The sequence below is a fragment of the Myotis myotis genome, unplaced genomic scaffold, assembly GCF_014108235.1.
Source record: "Myotis myotis isolate mMyoMyo1 unplaced genomic scaffold, mMyoMyo1.p scaffold_m19_p_1, whole genome shotgun sequence".
Lineage (NCBI taxonomy): Eukaryota > Metazoa > Chordata > Mammalia > Chiroptera > Vespertilionidae > Myotis > Myotis myotis.
In genome coordinates, this window is record NW_023416313.1 from 92378105 (window position 1) to 92394651 (window position 16547).

The 16547-nt window shown below is 45.1% G+C and overlaps 1 protein-coding gene across 9 annotated transcripts in view; it reads right to left on the reverse strand.

Annotated features, from left to right (window-relative positions):
* Positions 1-277: 277 nt before the first annotated feature.
* Positions 278-16547, reverse strand: part of KIAA1217 (KIAA1217 ortholog) — a 307889-nt gene continuing 291619 nt past the window's right edge. Inside the window, exons 15-23 of one of the 9 annotated variants that reach the window (XM_036345034.1) lie at positions 16230-16413; positions 12183-12343; positions 11291-11455; positions 8153-8272; positions 4237-4272; positions 4008-4085; positions 2248-3897; positions 1598-1720; positions 278-914 (exon numbers count right to left, since the gene is read on the reverse strand). In XM_036345034.1, the coding sequence (XP_036200927.1) occupies positions 420-914; positions 1598-1720; positions 2248-3897; positions 4008-4085; positions 4237-4272; positions 8153-8272; positions 11291-11455; positions 12183-12343; positions 16230-16413 (3012 nt within the window). In that variant the 3' untranslated portion in view covers positions 278-419. Of the gene's footprint in view, positions 915-1582; positions 1721-2247; positions 3898-4007; positions 4086-4236; positions 4273-8152; positions 8273-11290; positions 11456-12182; positions 12344-16229; positions 16414-16547 lie in introns of those variants that run through there. The other 8 variants (XM_036345035.1, XM_036345042.1, XM_036345036.1 and 5 more) reach the window with 8 other exon arrangements.

Genomic DNA, 16547 nt, shown 5'->3' on the forward strand with positions numbered 1-16547 from the left:
ACTTGCGTATTTCTCTGTTCACTTCTAGTCTCTGTAATGAAAAATATTTTTATACAAAACATACTAAAATTCTGAAATCATACATGTTTTACATGCTCAATACGTTTTTTCCTGCCTCACACACATACCCTTCTCTCTCACCATACTCTCTGTAACCCATGCTTACTTCACTTAACAGGTGTTGAATACAGACAGTTAACACTATGTAATTACAATAGCAACAACTAAAAAATAAAACCAAACCAAACAAGCTTTACTGAAATCTATTCATCCAGTATTTAGCACATACTTAGCATTAAGCCTCAAACAGTACAGCAATATGTTACATTCTCTTGGGAAAACAGTTGTTAAAAGACTGTTACAATTTTTTTCTAAATTTTTAAATGTAACTCCAACTTGTGCCTGATAGGGTGTGGCCTTTAAGAGGTTTCCTTTGCTGTGGATGGGGTGGCTTTGCTGGAACTTCCATTCTGTGCCTTGTAGCTGGTGAGGCTGGGAGTATGGATGGTCCTGACGCTCCTGGCACCTTGGTTCAGTGAAGTGGGGGAGGCGGGGGAGGGGGGGGAGGAGGAGCAGGAGGGAGGGGCTGCTCGGCCATTGGGAGTCTGCAGTGAGAATGAAAGATGGTGACCTTTACCTGTGTGAGTGGGGCTCTGAAACTTTAAGGAGCCATTAGAGACAGAGGGGATGAGGGAGGCCGAGGAGGCAGCTCGTCCTGTTTGGGGGCTGAGAGGGTTAGAAGTAACCGGTGGTTTGGAAGCAGCTGGGTTAGGGAAGTTAGAGCTGTCACCGCTAGAAGAGGGCAGAGAGCCGCTTTTCCCAGAGCTGGGAGAAAGGGCTGGAATCTTAGAAGCAGGTAAGGAGGGGAAAGCAGGCTTACAGTCCCCACCAGCTTTCTTAGCACTTCCATTAGCCTGCAAATAAAGACGGCGGAGACAGTTTGTCAGAAAGTTGGTAACACGATCGTTGCACAGGGTCTGGCAACACAGCCCTTCTGAGAATAATTAAATAAAAGGCATCCAACCCAACCAAACCAGTTCAAGGCCTGAGCTAAGTCTCATTGTGCTGTACTGGACCTGGGAGAAAACCCCAAAAGTGTATAGAGAGCAGAGGATGCACAAAGGAAGAAAGGAGACCATGTCTGGGGTCTGGGGCTGGGTCAGCCATGCGTCTGGGTTATTAAGGGGTGAGGGTGGGACGTGGAGTGTTAATGTGCCTCGAATGCAGTGCAATCAACATAGACGTTAGTGGGGGCGACTTTCAGGACAGTTCAACGACAGGTTTGTCTGACTCGGTTTCTCAGGGCGTTCCGATGAACCACTACATTCGCCAAAGAAAAGCCAACCGGTGTGGCAGCTCGTGTTAATGGCTAAACGTGGGACTCACAAAGTAAACGATGTTTTATTGCAGGCATGCAAAAGCGTGGAGGAAAGTTCAACAAACAAAGGTTTTTAGACTTTCTTCATGCCCCAGATCCAGGAAGTCTACACAAACCATAGCTTACAAAGAAAACACAATGTTTGGTATAAACTAAGTCAGCGACTTGCTTCACCACTGTAAGCGTGTCCATCCAAAACTGGTTTTAAGGTAAAACTACCTGACGATATTGGCGGGGATCCTGCAGTTTGGTCTGCTTGCCGGGCTTGTCCAGGCTTCCGGGTCTACTCTTGGAGCTCATGGGGACTGGCATCCTGCTGGTCTGTGGGGTCCCCGCCGGGGCCTGCGGGGAAGAGCAGCGAGAGGGGGAAGACAAGGGAAGCACGTGAGTGGATTATCGCCGAGGCCGGCCCACGGTGTGCCGAGAAGCTCAATGTGAGAAGCCACAGCCCTACATGCAGAACAGATCTGGGAGACGGACATCAGAAGACACCACTGGGTTAATTCCAAGAATCAAACAGAATAAACTGCTCCACTACTGATCAAACGGATTTTAATGTGAGTATCAGAGCAATCATTTTAACGGCAAATGGATGACCCAGCATCCTTGCGCTTACCCAACACCAATCAGCAACAGAGGTAAAACCAGAGTCAATTAGCTGTTAGACACCCAGTTGTTGTTGTTTTGAAGGGGAGGGAGCAAGTGTGAGAGAAAAGTATCAAGGCGAACAGACAAATAAATAAATAAAACATAATAAATGAGCCACCTGAAAGGAAGCAAGTCAATCACAAGACACCTTTTGCTAGTGGTGATTATGGCAGATTTAGGAAAGCAGCTGGGTCTTTTCACTTTCCATCAGACCAAGATACCTTACGTGAAGCTGAAGGGATTGATGAGGGGGGCTCTAGGGTAGTGGGAGCTTCTTCCAGAACTAGCAAGGCTCGGGGAGAGGCCTCCCGGGCTATGTGGGACGAGCTTGCAACAGAATCTCTGTTGGGAGAACATGAGGTATCAACGAGGGCTTTTGGGCTCATTTCGCTGATCGTGTTTTCCAGCTGTTTGATGGTCTGCTCCAGGCTGTCCAGTGTTCTGTAGGTGTTATTTCTAATCTCATCAGTTCTGGAAATGGAAGATGTGTTCTCCAGACAGGGCTGCCCCTGTCTCCTGAGCCTGTTTTGGGGGGTGTCTTCGGGTGGGGAAGACTGAGTGATCTCGAATCGCTTGGCTTCTTTGTGCTGCTTCAAAGTGCCGTCCTCTTCCTCCTCTTCGTAGACCACCACCTGCAAGGTCTTCTTCCCCGTCTTGGTTCCTGTGCGAATTGCCTGAGTGAGAGCGGCGAGCTGCTTTTTAGGGAATTTGAACTTGAACTTTTTCTTGGGGCTTTCCAACTGGTCATATGCCGCATCACACTTGCTTTCTGAACTTGGAGAATCTGCTCGGCCGCTCGTGGGCAGCTCAGCCTTATTCATTCCCTGTCCTCCTGACACTCCGGTGTCTCCTGAGAGGGAGTGTGGCTGCAATCGGCTCTCAGCCTGCAGTCCTGAGCCGGGGCCTGACACAACCTTCTGGAACTTTTGGGAAGTGTTATTCTGGACCACAGTGTCTCCATTTTCCTCCTCTTCCTCCTCTTCTATTTTTTCCTCTGTCATCATTCTCTCTAATTCCTCATCGCACTCCTCAAATATGGTTGAAAGTCTCTTATATGCAGATCGGATGTCCATGGGTTCGTCAAAAATGATGATGACTGGCTTCTTGTCTAGGCACACGACTGGCTCTTCGTTTTCAGTCCCTTCTTGTTGGGAAGTCATCTCTTTTTTGGCATCAATATTCACAGTCTGTACATCTTCTCCCTTCTTGCTCACTATCTCGCGGACCTCCCCGCTGGAGAGAACCTGGACCGCAGTTCTGGTAATCATGAAGGCGATGTTGTCTGTGGGTGCACTCTCCTCAGTGGGAGAACTTGGGGTTGATTCCCTGTCCTCATTAGGCTTCCCATTACTAGCATGCCAAGCCCCCTTGGGTCTTAGCACAACTTGGCCAAACTCTGTCGCAGGAACCTCTTGATCTTGAGTTTTGACATCACAAATACTCAATTCAGTTGACCTCGTGGGAGAGAGTAGGTGACATCTATCTGCATTTTCTTGATCTCGTTGACTCATCTCTTTTGTCTTTTCATAATTCATCTTCTGGTTCTCAGGGTCAGATGGAGGGCCCTGCAGTCCTGAGATTTTAGGCCCTTTGCTTATTTCATCTTCTAACAAATTGGTGCCAGGGAAACTGGAATTGACCTTAGACACATTTTTCTGGGAATAATTTCTACTGTCTCTAAGTAAACTTCTATTGGGAATGGAATTTTCCTTCATTAAGATGTCAGTTTTATAGTCTGATGTTCTCGAGGCATCAAGAATATCCGATGTTCTTGCTGTCAGTTTTATAGTCTGATGTTCTTGAGAAATACTGTTCTCCACTCCTCTTTCCCACCTGGGACGGTCACTGTGTGTAGGAGCCCCTGAGGTGGCCTGCGAGGGAGAGTGGAGGCGGGAAATGACATGCGTTAACCAGAAATGGATCCGCAAAGGAGGCTAATTAATCTGCACGGTATCGGCTGGAACGCGGATGGGGAACTCACCTTTCGGGATTCCATTGGGGGGCCATTTTCATATTCAACATCAGATTTCCGTACGTCTTCGTGGAAAAATTCCAAATTCTGGTAGGACAGTGCAGGACATGTTACTCCACAAAACCACACCCCCTCCCACAGTGGACTCTAACTCAATCGTTCCTTCAATTACATTTCCAAAACATGCGGGCCAACCACATTTGTTACACACCGGTCCAAAGCCTAGAGCTCTGTTTACCTTGGGCTGTTTTGTTCGCCAACTTCCAAAAATGCCCTGTGTTTGCATAAGATGAAAATCTCAATTAGCAAAATATCTCAAGAAATTCAAATCTGGTGGGGGAGCAATGAAGAGAATAAAGAGACTGATTCTGTAGGAAACGTCCTCTTTTCAACATCTGACAGTGAGCTTGGCAGAAGCGGAAACCAGCATGGGGTGGCCTTGCAGAAAGCGCACTATGTCAGCAGGCAGAGTCAACGTCTTCTGCCTGCCGCTTCATCGTGTCACTTTAGGCAAGCTCCTCCACTTCTCTGAGCCTCGGTGTTCTTGCTTATAAACTGAGGCACTAGACCAGCAGATTGTTCCTGTCCCTTCCAGCTAGTTATTTCAGTCCTATCAGTTTTGTTTATGGGAAGTGTCCTCCAAGGACATCTGCACTGGTAGGGTGTAGGACTTTGAGATTTAAAAAAACAACATTCCTTTTCAAATGACAGATTGAAATATACTCGCAGTTTGTACTTGCACTTGCCAAGGAAAGTGTCAAAATAGCCTTCAAAGTAATCACACCAAGATGATCAAATCCAAATTCAGTGTGATAATGCTGCTAAAATATCATCTAAACATTTACAAAACAGATATCTGAGGCTAGGATTGAGACTGGCACATCATGATTAAGATTTTATTCTCTATAAAGTCTGATGCAGAGCAAAGAGACATCCCGAGGCTCTCACCAAGGTTCCGAACAGAAGAGCCCAGCACGGAGGACCCGGGATGCAGAGGGCTCCCCCGGGAAAGCGCGCCCTTCCCCGCATGGCTGTACCAGTAGCCCGGGCCCTGCCACAACGCTCACACTAACCATGCCCTGTCATTTCCAGGGCACTGCTGTCCTTTCTTCTCATTGCAGAAGCCCAAGAGGAAGAGGTGAGTTTAGTAGGATGGGACATAATCCCAACGAGGTTGTTTGGTTACAGCGTAACAAAGCACAGTAACCCAGGCCCCCGCCAAAGTCAACCCAGAACAGTCCTACCAGCCTGGTTAAAAATGGAAAGAATGTTCATACAGGTTAAGGGGATAATACACAAACAACAGACTCCCTATAAGTCACATGGAAAGATCGCACAAGGTACGAGGTGCACTAGACAGCCAACGCCACCAGTTTAACTTCCCCTCACCCCCAGGAGGCCCCCAAAACAAGTGCAATGAATGACTCAGCTGCTGTAGTCGAATGACATAATATCTTTTGTGGGATTTTACATTTAGATGATTCAACAACGAATACAACAAGTAAAAGGTTTTAAGAAAAAGAAATGAGGCTTGGGCTCGAGGTTTCAATTCCATCTATGGAGCTAGCACGTTAGGACCTGCGGAAGAATTTATCCTTGAATCAGGGAAGGAACAGCCATGTGATCTAAAGAAGACACCTGCACAGCTGGTGTTCTGCTGGCCCAGGTGCTGGGGGTAGACCTGCTCTCTGTTCTGATTGGTCAGGACCCCAGTCATACCCATCATGAAATATTTGGAATGCCACCATGTGACACATGCATTGTAAGACAGGTCGAGTAGCAGGAATACTCCAAGGCAAGGTCACTAACATAAAGCTGCCAAGCTTAGGTTTCACATGGCCTACCATTTTTGTCACTGGGCTAGAAAAAAGAATGGGTGTATCAAAGCAAGTGCATTAACTTTATTCAGAGTAGCATGGTCACAACTGTCATAGGTAATCTCACAATGATTTCTTAGATAGTCAAGATTGAATAATTAAGCCTCATTAATATCTACTTATAGGCTCTGAGATTTGGCTTGTTCAGACAACTGGTGAAGCAGGCTCAATACACATACGGGCAATAAACCAGAATTAGAGACAGAATTATAGGACTATTGCATAAAAGTCAAGAACTAGGCTAATGCTTTCTGATGACAGAAGAAATATTTTAAGAGGTATAGGAAAGGAGATGAGTAGCCCAGGAAGAGGTTAATGACAACAATTGGGGACAAGTCTGAAACCCACATTGTATATAATACTCAAATACAAGTCTGATACTGATATTATGGAGCAGATCAACCTACTCAGTACAATTATCTAGAATAAGCACCTGTGATTAAACCCAGTGTTGGGCACTCAATACAGACCTGCTTATTATTAGCCGATGGACCCCTGATTGAGATAAAAGAGATGATTGGGATATGGGTTTGTAATTGCTGGACAAAACATCTCATGCAAATTTCAAGGCAATTAGCAAAATTCTACAATGAGACAATAATCTTCTCCAGCGGGATCTTCAAGAAGTTCCCAGTTTCCAGTGTTTTAGACAAAAATAGTCCCATTGGCCCAAATATGCCCAATAACTCAAATGCGCTAGGGCCTTCCATGGCCTGGTCTTAATAAGGCCACATAAGGGGATTCCAGAGACTGGAAAAACAATATATTTCCAATATGATTGCCATGGATTCAATCCAAATTAGTAGACGGTTTTCTTCATGAGAAAAATTTATCAACAATAATCTCATAACCTCCCGTGATGTACCAGGAGATCACATGTCACCTGGTTACTGGCTTTCTGTGGCAGACTCATTGTATACAGGGCTCTCTGCTGGCTGTGAGCCAGGGAGGAGCAAGGCAGGGGGCTGCAGTCACCAGGTTGTGTCTCTTGAGGGGTTGTATTAGAATAACTTCCGATTTCATGACCCTTTAGCTCCTCACTGAGCTTATGTGCACATGGACTGCGGTGCCCACTTGGACTCACAATGCGCTAGCCGAGATGTTTGACTTCATTTAAGGGCAACTAGAACCTCTGAATTCTGAAATATACATTCTGGTGAGACATGTTAGGACTTGAGTTGATCATAATAAACTTTCTATACCAGCGGTTCTCAACCTGTGGGTCGCGACCCCTTTGGGGGTTGAACGACCCTTTCACAGGGGTCGCCTAAGACCATCGGAAAACACATATATAATTACATATTGTTTTTGGGATTAATCACTGTGCTTTAATTATGTTCAATTTGTAACAATGAAAATACATCCTGCATATAAGATATTTACATTACGATTCATAACAGTAGCAAAATTACAGTTATGAAGTAGCAACGAAAATAATTTTATGGCTGGGGGTCACCACAACATGAGGAACTGTATTAAAGGGTCGAGGCATTAGGAAGGTTGAGAACCACTGTTCTTGCCTGACATTTAGACAGCGGCTTCATTCAAATAAGATGGCTCTCTTGCCAAAAAATCATAAAAGTTCCAGGTCTAGCTTAATGTTGAGGTTCAAACACTCAGGCTCACATCCTCTCCCTAAAGTACTGAGGTCACGAGAATGAACTTTGTTCCAGAGCCTGGACATTTGTTTCAAAGCCATTGGAACGCCAGAAAGTGTATTAGCACTAAAACTATACTGAACTTCTTATCCTGCAAGGTCTACTTTGAGAATTTGTAATATAAGAGAATTCTGCTGGGCATCTTTACACATGTGTGCAGATACATGTGTGTGTTTCACGGAAGCCTCAGGTGTGCAGCTCCGCCCCGAGCTTCCTTCCTGGAATCTACGGCTTTCACCGATTTTTAATATCGATGCTTTGGTTCAGGAGATAGGTGAAAAATGAGAAAAAGTGCTACAAACTTGGTTGGTGTTTCTTTTTTTTTTTTGTCTGTAAAAGTCATTCTAGACAATCTTGAAAGATGTATATTCTTTAGTTTGTGAAGATAATGCCTCAATTCTGCACATACTATTGAACGCTGTGCACAGAAACAGTGCATCTGCTGAGAAAACCTCAGCCAGTTATCTCTGAATTAAATGCAAAGCGGTGTTTCAGTTCATTGTCTTTTTAAAGGCGAGAGGGAAGGAGAGGGCACAGAAGGACAAGCGCAGGAGCGGTTAGTGTCAGCAAGGAAAGAAGGGCGTTCCGCCCGCGTGGCAGAGTGTGATTGCCACGTTACCTTCTTCTCCTTGGGTGAGACTGTGGCCCCCAGCCTAGTGTCTTTAGCGTGACTGTCAGCCCGGGACTGCTCAGCATGACTGTTTGAATTTACATCCATAAAGGAACACTTCTGGAATGCCTATGGAATTAAAATACTGAGGTTAACAGGATTCTGTGTAGCGAGGAGGAAGGAGGAGACAGGCAGGCAGGGAATCAATCTAGAGTGTGGAGACCGCAGCCCAGTCCTGCACGCAGGTCACACCAGGGCCAGATGGAAGGCAGCACCTTGAAAACCTGCTCCCCTTCTGGCCTCAGGCCCACAGAGCTGGTGAGAGGGCGGAGCCTAGGGCCAACGCCTCCTAATTTCTGGGCCACAGCAAGATAAAAGGACACAGCCCTTGCAGAGAACACCCTTTCTTCCTGTCCAGGGTGAACTTGGTTTGCGTTTAGTAGGGCTTCTTGTTTTGACCTTTCAAAAATACTGAATATGTAAATGAATTAAAAAAATACAAAACACCCAAGAAGCCATCTTTTCTTTCTTTTTTCTTGATTATTTTTTTTACCAGACTCCATTTATTTATTGAAGCTATAGAAAAAGGGCACAAGATATTAAAAACCCTTAAGCCTTAAAATAAAGGTAATGCTTGCCAATTCACTGTCTGAAATAGTAACAGGGACTCCGTGCTCCGAGGTGTTCTGAGGCTCACTGAGAAAGTGGTGCTGTTCAGCACCATGGCATTCTGAGTGGCCTCGGAACTGCCTGAGGCCTAGACATGTTCCTGAAAACTGTCCTGGTTTTTGGAGCCACACCAGCTCCTGTGAGCACGGAGCCAGGAGAGGAAGCACAGGCTATGTCTGCAGGGCAGCGGGGAGCGGCAGAGTGACGGTGAGAGCAGGAGACACAGTAACCCAAGAACCCAAGTTTTTTGAAATCAGAGGTTTTCAACATATCACCTGGTTTATAAAAATACTATTACCCAGGGCTCACCCAGAGAAAATTAAATCTGAATCTCTGGGTTGTAGGACTTTAAAAAAATTTTTCCTACGTAATTCTAACGGACAGCCAGGATTAAAAACTACTTATTTAAATGAATCATCTCAAATAATTCTTTCATATTTCCTTAATGTCAAGTACTGTGATCTGGAAATAACGGCAGGCAGAAAGAATAACCCATGCCCGCCCCGAGTGAACGTCTCATCGCTGGCCCAAGGAAGAACGGAGCTGATGCCCAGGACTCTCCCCAGCCGGCTCTCCACTCTCTGCGGACTCCCTGCTCCCGCCGCTCCGGCACCCTCCTTGTCGGCCCGGAGTTGCCCAGGCCTCCGCTCACGAAGGCCACTTGCCATCGCTGTTGGGCTGTGAGGCCCTGGACTTCGGAGCCTGTGGTTTCTGACGGTGCCTGTTGACAGGAGCATGAAAGTTGCTCCACAGTTATGCTCCTTGTCCTGCCGTGGGGTTGAGGGCTGTCTAACCAGAGCCACTGGCCAACTTTCTGAGCAGCGGGTTGGGTCCCTACCCCAGCAGGATGGCTGGGTTTGGTTAAGTTAGGGTTAGAGCACATACTCACCACTAGCACCTAACCACCAACAATAAAACAAGAAGCCAGATACACCGCTTTTGTAAAGCTTCCAGTTAAAGAAAGCAAGGAAGATACTCAGTCTTCGATGGAGGGAAATATTCTCAATGATGGACTCTAAGTGGCTAGAACAAATATATTAATTTTCTTAGGAGGCTAGTGCAGGATTATTCACAAGACTAACACTCTCCACTTCTTGGCTTATTAGTAATTGTTCACCGTGTACTGATTTACAGTGACCTAGTGCTCTGTTACCATTTGAATCAAACCAGGCCATGAACCCATTCAAACCCTAATTTGGGGCCAGATGCTACAATGAATGGCCCCAGGATCTGCCTACACATCTTAGGACATGCACCAATCCCAGCGACAAGTAGGCTTGACATGCCAGAGTCAACAGCCTGAGGGTCCTCATTGGATAACTGGGTGATGGATACCTCCCTGCTCCCAGCTGTTTCATGAGTTGCTAACTTTATAAATCTGCGATTCCTATGAATGAAATTCTCTAGCCATTCTAAAAACCTGTGCGTAATGTGATGGGTGGAGGGGATGTCCCAGTCCAGTCTGTGAGTTTCAGTGAGGCTCGAAAGGCTCGTGCATGTGACCATCGACCAGCAGCCCTGCGTTCCCTAGAAAATCCAAGCAGCTCCGCTTTAGCAGGCATTCCCACGGAAAGCAGAGTAGGACAGCAGCAGTGGAAATGACATGGTTTGAAAGCTCTCCCTATTCCAAATGCAAGATGCAGATCCATGGTTGTGGGCCTGCACAACCATGGGTACACTGGTGAAAAGTAACATGTTTTGGAGCCCCAAGAAAGTTGTGATCTTACCATCTGAAGGACAAAATAATCCTATAATAAGCATGGGTCAAAATGAAATACTCTATGAACAGACTTTAGTCTAAGCATTATGCATATGTCTTCAGTTAATCAAGTTCTTAGAATGTATACGCAGGGCGGATTCACTTCCACAATTTGAATGTGGGATCAGTTTTGGGTACAGCCCATGCACCCCATCTTTAATCCTAAGAGGAGACTGTGGTAATTAGTTACAAATAAAAATCTAAAAATAAATATCAATTTCTTAAATAGGCAAGGTAAATGATAAATAAGACTATTTGGCTTTTGAGACTATTTGAAAAGATGAAACTGACATTGAATGGGAACCTTGTATGGAGTGAAGGAGGCCACATGACTCAAGTTCAGTCATTCTAAATATCAAGGCCAAGTTACAGGACCGCGCCTGAAGTAGGGGTTCAGCAGTTCTTATCAAGAGAAACAATGGCCAGTGTTTCTGATTTCCTTTTAAATTATTTTTTAAGGGAAACAGAGACTATCAACACTGAAAGGAAGAAAAGTAAATTTTACCAGCCAGAGCTAGGAAAGCTTGCAATTGATTTTTTGTGTAAACGTCCTGAGTTGTTCCATGGAATGGTCATTCCTTATACACATCCTAAAGGTGTGCTGAGAGCCCAGTGAAGGCCAAAGCTAGCCTTCTCTAGCCAAGGAGTCTGTGAGAGATGTAGACGGAGTTCCTGATGGGAAGAGCAAGGAGCCACGGTCAGTCACTGCAACCACATACCTGGAGTTCTGCCATGATTTTGTCTCCTTCTTCTTCCTCCTCCTCGTCCTTTGAGGAGCAGGTAGTGACCGGAGGTGGGGATGGAGTCCACGCTGAAGCAGGCTCCTCTGCTGGGCATTTTGTGGCTCTAGCCTGCAGGCTTGGTCCGGCATCTTCACCGCTTGCCTATGGAAGGTTCAAGGCACAGATGTTGGCTGAACACCCCCAGGTCTGGCAAAAAGAGGGCGCGACCACAGAGGACCTCGTGTTCCCTCACTGCCTACTAAACTGACCTCCTAGCTCTTCAAATTGAGTTGAAGGGCTATTCTGTCCACTTGCATTTAGTTTAGGTTTTTGTTCATGTGAGCTACCATTTTGGTGAATGGATTGAAGAATTATAATAAAATTGTAACTCCTCACCGTTCAGTGCCTGTAAGAAAGGTCCTCCCATACTATCTTCCCTTGAAACTTGAATTTTACATTGAACATAAAAGATAAAACATGCCATGTGCCGTGCAAGCTAAAGCTCATTAGGCATCTCTGTGTATGGACGCCCTCAACCATGTTAGCTCATCCCAGTTATCTTTGTAAGGTGGTCTTTTTTTTGCTTCCCTCTGCCACCCTTATTTTCAACCTCACGATGACCTGCTGGGGAAGTAGCTTATGATTTGCATTTCACATCATTGCAACTAAAAGTCAAGTAAGGATAAAACTAGTGTTGCTGCATCCAGTCCATAACACTGGCTGACGTTTGTCCATCGGTGGTACTTCTTGCCCATCTAGTTTTATTTGATTCTCTGCTTCTCTTCTCTGCCTCAGTGCTTTCTATGTTCTAAATGAGAGCAGACATGACCTTGTCTAAGGGAATTGTATGAACTCAGAGACCAGTATGCCAGGCCTTGACCCATCTGACCTTAGTGGTGTTCTCCTTCCTGCTGGTGTAGACCACGTCGCCAGTCCTGGTGGTGGTGAGCCCGGATCCTGGCAGGTAGCTCCGTCTCGGGGGCGGGGGAGGAGGGGGTGGGGACTTGCCCCCCAACCTGTCCAAGTCCTGCTCGGAGCTTGGAGATTCTTCTGTAAGACAGTGTGCCACTGAAAAATCATCTCTTTTCAAGATAACGCCCAAAAATCCAGTGTATTCCTATAGCCTTGATACATTCTCATGAAAAATTTTCTCTATTCTCTCCATCGTGCAAAAATTAATGGTAAAAACCCTGCAACCCAACTGACTTGAAATCCTGGAAAGACCTTTCACAAGCTAATTAACCCCTCTGCCTTGGATTTCTCGTCTGCTAAATGAGTATTATAACAAGCGCCTCTCCACTGGGATGCCCTGAGGATTAAATGACTTACTATGCATAAAGCACAGTGCTTACTGGCCTATGATAAATGTTATGCAACTATTAGCTGTCATTATTAAACAAAAAATCTACTTGGAGAGATGAGCAATCAGAAGGCAAATGCAGAGCCCTGCATGGTCTCCAAAGCCCCCAACCCCCAGGCGAAAAACAGCCTTCGGAGGAGCCACTGGGCAGGGGTGTGTTAGAGTAGAATATGGCCAAGGAAGGGGCAGAGGGAAACTGGGAAGCACATGGGAACAGAGAACAAAATCACGGGGAAAGTGGGGGCTTTGGTCCTGGTTATGGGCTTGGAAAAGGCTCTCTGCTAAAGAACAGAGACGGCAAACGCAGTAGAGAGAGAATTGTTAGTATTGACATCTACTCAGCCTTCCCCAGGAAAATGCTCAGGAAAACAGCCTCATTGCAAAGCCCTTCCCCAACCTTCCCCACTTCAGCCCTTTACAAACACTGCCCAGCAGTTCTCTAAAGTGGTAGAACCAGAAATTCAGGGTCTGCACTTATAGCTGGGCTTTTCCCAACTCTCTCTAGGGCAGTGATGGCGAACCTATGACACGTGTGTCAGAGGTGACACGCAAACTCATTTTTTTGGTTGATTTTTCTTTGTTAAATGGCATTTAAATGTATAACATAAATATCAAAAATATAAATCTTTGTTTTACTAGGGTTGCAAATATCAAAAAATTTCTATATGTGACATGGCACCAGAGTTAAGTTAGGGATTTTCAAAATGCTGACACGCCGAGCTCAAAAGGTTCGCCATCACTGCTCTAGGGACTTGAGTGCTTGTCTTTTCTGAGCAGAGAGACAGAGTTCTTTAGAATGCTTGACACGTTCCCATTTATAGTGGTGACAGACTTGCCCGGCTGGTTGCTCAGTGGTTGAGCATCGACCTATGAACCAGGAGGTTAGGGTTCGATTCCTCGGCAGGGCAGATGCCCAGGTTGTGGGCTCAATCGCCACTGTGGGGTGGGCAGGAGGCAGACAATCAATGATTCTCTCTCACCATTGATGTTTCTCTCTCTCTCCCTCTCCCTTCCTCTCTGAAATCAATAAAAATATATTTAAAAAAATAAAGTTGTGACAGACTCGGGAAATCATGAGGGTGACATCCCAGTGATTATTCATGGTGGACAGTTCCTGTCTCATGCACGAGGGTGCTGGGTTATAGGGCCCCGCAGCATCGGGGCTGTGCTGGTTCCTATGCCAGCAGCCTGGCCTTGGGATGGTCACCTCCAGGTTGGGTTCCTCTCGCAAGCATGTCAAACTCACAGCCACCGGGCCACATGCCTCAGCATAGGCTGGCCGACCCAGCTCTCTCCTCTCAGGTGTGATGACAGACTCCCTCTTTGAGCAACTTATTCAAGCTCCTCTCGGCCCTCTTCTCACTAGCCCTAACCTTGATCTGCTGAGCCGAGCTTTAGCAAAGAATCCAGTTAGCAAGAATCCCCCATTCTTGATATCTGACAAGTTTTTCGCTCCCCACCCTGATATTTAGGTCCTTGGCCTGCCTTTCGCAGGAATCCCGCCTGCTGCACTCAGAGCTGAGTCAGTCTCTCTCCTCTTAGCAATAGTCTTGAATAAAGTCTTCCTTGATGCTTTTTAACATCTGCCTTTGTGAATACTTTTGCTTTACCACTGACTGAGGCCACCATTCCCCAAATTTTCCATTAATATTTTTGGGAGCTATCCATCCTGCCCCATTATATATGTAGGCAGACAATGCACCCAAAAGGAAATACAAATGATTTTTTAAAACCCTTAGCTTAGAATTTTACCCCATTAGTAGACAAAAATAAAAGCAATAACATCCATGACAAATAAAAAAAGAATAATAGAAATCAAAGTCTACAGAGAATGGGTGATACCCTCACCCACTTCTGGTGGCCTGGACATTAGTAGACTCTTTTTGACAAGAAACCAGGCCATGTGTTAAAAAAGAAAACAACAACAGTAAGAACACTTTAACTGAGTGAAGATACTTTGGAGAGTAATTAAAAATATAATTTATGCAAACTTTTTTTAAATCTGAAAGAATAAAATTCCCAAATGAGGTTAACAAAATGTATTGTTACTATTTTTATTGTACAAGCAGGAGAAGGAACAATTATAATTTATTTATCATTCTAAATATATAACATTTTTCTTTTTTTCACTTTATTTTTATTGTTGGCACTATTACGGATGTCCCCAATATTCCCCCCCCCTTTGCCCACCTCCAACCAACCCGTCCCTCTTTCCTCTGGCCATCACCACACTGTTGTCTGTGTCTATGGGTTATGCATACATGTTCTCCGGCTAATTTCTTCACCTTCTGTCATCCAATTCCTACTCCACACTCCTCTCTACCATCTCATTCGAAATTTATAATTTATTTGTAATTCTAAAACATCAAAGGAGACTCTATGACAAAAATTAATAATAGGGAGAGCTGAATTAGGAAAGAGAGAGATGCAATGAGGAAGATCATGTTATCCATTAGATATTCTCCATGGGAACTTTGGGAGAAACGCCGTGGTGGTGAGAGCAGACCTGCCCCTCCCAGGGCCCTTTCCTCTCTGGTCTGCGTGCCTGACCCTCCAGGGGCCTAGCCAGGCCTCTCACAACTGGCAGGTAGGGAAAGAGATGAAAAAACACCTCTTAGTACAGACTGAGGGGGAGACTTTCAGTGAGTGGAGTTTTAGAGCAGCTTTGAGGAATGAAAACCTGGAGTGTTACAGTGGTTAAACTGTGGTTATAAATTTCCTTGACAAGTCAAGATGGAGATTCCATTTCAAATTAATTTTAGTTGCTGGACAAGGTCTCATTCATTTAGTGTGACACATTGGGCCACAAGTAAACAATGATGTCACATAATTTTTTTTTTTTAATCCTCATCCTAACTCAAGGATTTTTATTGATTTTTTTTAGAGAGAGAAGGGAGAGAGAAACATTGATGTGAGAGAAAAGTATCAATTGGTTGCCTTCTGTAAGTGTCCTAACCAGGGAATCAAACCCTCAGTCTTTTGGTGTATGGGATGGCCTTCCAACCAACTGAGCCACCTGGCCAGGGTAAATGTCATATAATTTTAATATCAGAATAAAGCACAAGGCTTGTAATAGCTTAGAGACTTAGTAGGCTGAGTTTTTTAAAAGTTATTTTATATTATTACTGACATATTGAGGCTTAACTTCCATAGTTCAGTTGGTTAAATTTACAATTTAATAATTTCGATTTAAAAAATACAATTTCATCTTACAAGCAATTATCCCCCTGGGAGCTCATAAAAGCTGGCCTTTTCTTTCCGCAGCATATGAAAAACTCCTGCTTTGGATGCAGGCCTCATACTCACCCAGCTGGTGCTGGAAGTGTCATGAATTCACAGGAAATGCAGAAGCTGGGAAATCTAAACGTTCCCTTATTGGGCATTGTTCTAGCATCTTAACATAGAACAGCTTCTTCCCACTATGGCTATAGTTATGGTTTCAAAGTAGTAGTGAAGCTCTAGGGACACCTGAGAGATTGGTTCTCCCAATTTTTCAATTTCATAAAATTCCTAAGAAGTGAGAGCTTGGCCGCACCCTGACCCGAGGGCAGCCAGTGGCAGCTGCCAGCCCCTTACCTGAGCGTTCCAGCCTGTCCCCCGGAGCATCGCCCTTGGGCTTTGGGCCAGAGGCTGGGGGCATCTCTAGGTTTGGAATTGACTTCATGATATTGGCCTGAGCTTCTTCCAGGAGCTTCTCGAACTCTTTCCCATTATAGTGGTCCAGATTTTGTCTTTTCTCTTCCCATTTCCTTTCTGCTTTCTGAAGGAAAAGAGCAGGTGAAGAAAGTTGGTAAAAACAGAGGGAAAAGCTCATTAATTGTTTAGAGATTTCCTGTTGGGTGGGAGGAGGTGTAACACAGTTAAAGTGCTGGCAAAATAACGCTCCGGGTTATG